This window comes from Sebastes fasciatus, unplaced genomic scaffold, assembly GCF_043250625.1.
Source record: "Sebastes fasciatus isolate fSebFas1 unplaced genomic scaffold, fSebFas1.pri Scaffold_58, whole genome shotgun sequence".
Taxonomy (NCBI): domain Eukaryota; kingdom Metazoa; phylum Chordata; class Actinopteri; order Perciformes; family Sebastidae; genus Sebastes; species Sebastes fasciatus.
Genome location: NW_027428246.1, coordinates 30,001 through 35,000, shown reverse-complemented (window position 1 = coordinate 35,000; position 5,000 = coordinate 30,001). Strand labels below are relative to the sequence as shown.

At 46.1% G+C, this 5,000-nt stretch overlaps 1 protein-coding gene across 1 annotated transcript in view; it reads right to left on the bottom strand.

The window, feature by feature from the left end:
• Positions 1-5,000, bottom strand: part of LOC141763838 (glutamate receptor 1-like) — a gene marked incomplete at its 3' end in the record, with an annotated part of 34,994 nt that overhangs the window by 8,817 nt on the left and 21,177 nt on the right. Inside the window, exon 3 of the mRNA XM_074628600.1 lies at positions 1,446-1,685. Within this exon, the coding sequence (XP_074484701.1) occupies positions 1,446-1,685 (240 nt within the window). The remainder of the gene's footprint in view (positions 1-1,445; positions 1,686-5,000) is intronic.

Here is a 5,000-nt window from a genome sequence, read left to right as displayed (position 1 = left end):
TTGTTTCCAGTGTGAAATTAAAGATAAGGTTTGTGGTAAGGAGGTAGAGGGCATAGGTAAGTTTGGGGTACCCTGTACACTTTTGCACGTAGGTTTTTGTCATGTCTAGAAACACTAGGTTTAGTGGTTGTTGCCAACCCCTGTATGTTTTGTAAACTGCTGTTTGTAGATAACTTAGTCAGCCTTTTGTTTGTTGTGTTTAAAGAAGACAGAGATTTAGTTAGGCCTAGTTTTGGTTTGTTAATTTTGATTATTTGGCACAACTATATTGTCCCTACCTCCACCACATTTGTGAACCTTTAGTTTTCCTTTAATAAACCGTTAATTTTTGAACTTCACTTTGACTCTGTTTAATCTGTGGTTGTTGTTAAGTAATTGTTCCACTTAGTGGACGTAACAAATGGGGGCTCGTCCGGGATCTTTTTTCCCATGAACAACTCAACAACCAAATTGATGATGAGTCACTGTGGTAGTTGGAAATCTGTGTAAAAATGGCATTTAATCTACAGGATTTGTGAATGGTCCTAATTTGGATCAAGTTGAGGGATGTCGTAAAGACGACTTACTTAGCATTGCGGCACACTTTAACATTGTAGTGTCCAAATATAGTGTAAAAAAAGAAATAAAAGCGAAGTTAATTGAAAAATTGGTTGAATTAAATGTTCTAGAGGTTCCAGGCAACCCTGATTCCTCTGTTGATGAGAGTTCACATGATACAGGTTCTCTAGAAGAACCAAAGACTCCCAATGAGGAACAAATTGAATCAGCTACTCCTCCGAGGAAATTAGTTGAAGGGGATCCTCCTCCTGCAACATTACCACGCTTTGAGCCTTTCTCTCCAGGCAGTCGAGGTTAGAAGTTAGAAGTTAGTGGCGTTAAAACAGATTTGCATTAAAGCGTTATTACGTTGACAGCCTAAATGTTTATTTAATGTTTATTGAATACTTTTCTCAACATTCGGTTAACATTTGTGTCAACATCTTTGCATAATGTTTTCTCTCGTTAAAGTTTGTTTGATTCAGTTTATCATCAAGTTATTTAGAGTGAAACTTTGGATTCTATATATTCTGAATCAAACTGTTTCAGTACGAAGTGTATCTGGACTCCATCCATCCTTGATCTGATCTAACCTCACAATCAAACAGAGATATGTACGGAAGTCTTATTGTTCCTTTTCATGTTATAACAAGTTCTTCTTCCTTTTATATTGACGGATGATTCCTGTTATTACTACGCAGTGTTTCCTGTTATAACTGCCCTGGTTATTGAATAATAAAACATAACTAATATGATGAGACGGGACGTGAACCTGCCTGTGATGAAGATCAACTCATCCTCACTTTACACTGCTTTGTAAGAACGTCACTACTTCCTGCTCTGCTGGCGTCGGACCATGAACCTCTCAGAAGCGTATGACGGTATGACAGTGTATGATGCGTCCTCACCTGAGTCGGAGCTGTACATGTAGACGAACCGGGTCCAGTAGAAGTTGTCCAGCAGGGCCATGAGGGGCTCCTGTAGCTGGGGACGCATCTGGAGGACGAACTGGTTGTTGGTGTGAACCGGGAAGGACGGCGTGACGAAGCAGACGTGCAGAGAGCCGCAGAAAGACATCAGCATGTTGACTGTCCGCCGGTCGTACAGACCCATGATGGCGTACACGCCCTTCGAGAACTGGGAGCAGACTGGGAGGAAGAGGAGGAGGAAGAGGAGGAGAACCATTAAAACAGAGCTCATTGTTTCATCTCTCAACAACACGTCAACGGCCTCAACAACACGTCAACGGTCTCAACAACACGTCAACGGACTCAACAACACGCCAACGGACTGAACAACACATCAACAGACGCAACAACACGTCAACGGACTCAACAACACGTCAACGGCCTCAACAACACGTCAACCGACTGAACAACACATCAACAGACTCAACAACACGTCAACGGACTCAACAACACGTCAACGGCCTCAACAACACGTCAACGGCCTCAACAACACGTCAACGGACTGAACAACACGTCAACGGACTCAACAACACGTCAACCGACTGAACAACACATCAACAGACTCAACAACACGTCAACCGACTGAACAACACATCAACAGACTCAACAACACGTCAACGGACTGAACAACACGTCAACGGACTCAACAACACGTCAACGGACTCAACAACACGTCAACGGACTCAACAACACGTCAACGGACTCAACAACACGTCAACGGACTCAACAACACGTCAACAGTAGTCTGAGTAACGTGACGTCATATCTTTTATTGTGGTAGTCTGGGTAACGTGATGTCATATCTTTTATTGTGGTAGTCTGGGTAACGTGACGTCATATATTTTATTGTGGTAATCTGGGTAACGTGACGTCATATCCGTTCCGTATCCGTCAACCTAAACAAACGTGTTCTTATCTTCATGGCAGACGGACGTCATTTCAACTGATAAAGAGCAGTTTCCTGTTTCACACTAAAGGTTTACGTGGTTAATCCCTGAACACACAACGGCTTTATCAGATTAGTGTCCATGCAGGACTCCTTCACAGGCAGCGATTAGGATTCAACACATAAGAGCTGCTGAAGCATCCCAACACACTCTGTACATCACGTCTAACAACAGCCTGTGATTGGCTGAGACACACATCACTCAAACAGCCTCTAAGTGCTGCTAAATTACTACCTTCAAATCAAAGGTCAAGGGGTCAAAGGTCACGACGGCTTCATCCCTCAAAGTTTCTTGTTTTGTGTGTGTGTGTGTGTGTGTGTGTGTGTGTGTGTGTGTGTGTGTGTGTGTGTGGCTCTTCTCTCTGGGGGCCATGCTATCATGCTAACAATAGACGAGTGCCCTGAGGCCAACGCTATCATGCTAACGAGGTATCCGTCTCTTAGCATTAGCGCTGGCGTCCCGCCGGGACATCACAGAGGGTCGTGCGGCGGCGGGGAGGCGACAGATGCTGAGAGCTCTGCTGGGGATCATTCTATTAGTGTTCAGGTCAACGACGTCGTGGTGACGGTCCAGATGTGTCCAACCGCTGGACTGATTATAATTCATGTTATAAATACATAAATACACGAGCTGCTGTAATCAGGGAGCTCTGAGAGCTCTCTGCTGATATACATCATCTCTTCTGCTCTGGTTGTCAGGACTACAGTAACACTACCAGCATGACTGTCAGGAGGAGGACGAGGACGAGGACGAGGACGAGGACGAGGACGAGGACGGTACATCACTGGGACTACCTTTAGGAGCTGACTGGCCTCGCTGGAGGTCTGAGCTCCTTCTAGTTATCTGATGTTCATCACTCTGTTATTTAAGTTCATTTTAAGCTTCATTTTAAGAACCGGCCCTGCTAGAACCGGCCCTGCAAGAACCGGCCCTGCTAGAACCGGCCCTGCAAGAACCGGGACGGGACGACGGGGACGACGGGGACGACGGGACGGGACGACGGGGACGACGGGGACGACGGGACAGGGACGACGGGACGGGACGGGACGACGGGGACGGGGACGGGGACGGGACGGGACGACGGGACGTCCTGAAGCTGGAGTCCTGACCGTAATCCTGCTGACAAACAGACAAAGAAACCATCCGAAGTGAAAACACGACATCGTGAAGAGTTAATAATCAATAACTGATCGGTGTGGGTTAATCGATGTGGAGGTTAGAGTTAATAGAGGTGGAGGTTAGGGTTAATCGAGGTGGAGGTTAGGGTTAATCGAGGTGGAGGTTAGGGTTAATCGATGTGTGGAGGTTAGGGTTAATCGATGTGTGGAGGTTAGGGTTAATCGGTGTGTGGAGGTTAGGGTTAATCGGTGTGGAGGTTAGGGTTAATCGATGTGTGGAGGTTAGGGTTAATCGGTGTGGAGGTTAGGGTTAATAGAGATGTGGAGGTTAGGGTTAATCGGTGTGGAGGTTAGGGTTAATCGAGGTGGAGGTTAGGGTTAATCGATGTGTGGAGGTTAGGGTTAATCGAGGTGGAGGTTAGGGTTAATCGATGTGTGGAGGTTAGGGTTAATCGAGGTGGAGGTTAGGGTTAATCGAGGTGGAGGTTAGGGTTAATCGAGGTGGAGGTTAGGGTTAATCGGTGTGGAGGTTAGGGTTAATCGAGGTGGAGGTTAGGGTTAATCGATGTGTGGAGGTTAGGGTTAATCGATGTGTGGAGGTTAGGGTTAATAGAGATGTGGAGGTTAGGGTTAATCGGTGTGGAGGTTAGGGTTAATCGAGGTGGAGGTTAGGATTAATCGATGTGTGGAGGTTAGGGTTAATCGATGTGTGGAGGTTAGGGTTAATAGAGGTGGAGGTTAGGGTTAATCGATGTGTGGAGGTTAGGGTTAATCGAGGTGGAGGTTAGGGTTAATCGAGGTGGAGGTTAGGGTTAATCGATGTGTGGAGGTTAGGGTTAATCGGTGTGGAGGTTAGGGTTAATCGATGTGTGGAGGTTAGGGTTAATCGAGGTGGAGGTTAGGGTTAATCGAGGTGGAGGTTAGGGTTAATCGATGTGTGGAGGTTAGGGTTAATCGATGTGTGGAGGTTAGGGTTAATCGATGTGTGGAGGTTAGGGTTAATCGAGGTGGAGGTTAGGGTTAATCGAGGTGGAGGTTAGGGTTAATCGATGTGTGGAGGTTAGGGTTAATCGGTGTGGAGGTTAGGGTTAATCGAGGTGGAGGTTAGGATTAATCGATGTGTGGAGGTTAGGGTTAATCGATGTGTGGAGGTTAGGGTTAATAGAGGTGGAGGTTAGGGTTAATCGGTGTGGAGGTTAGGGTTAATCGAGGTGGAGGTTAGGGTTAATCGAGGTGGAGGTTAGGGTTAATCGATGTGTGGAGGTTAGAGTTAATAGAGGTGTGGAGGTTAGAGTTAATAGAGATGTGGAGGTTAGAGTTAATAGAGATGTGGAGGTTAGGGTTAATAGAGGTGTGGAGGTTAGGGTTAATAGAGGTGTGGAGGTTAGAGTTAATAGAGGTGTGGAGGTTAGAGTTAATAGAGGTGTGGA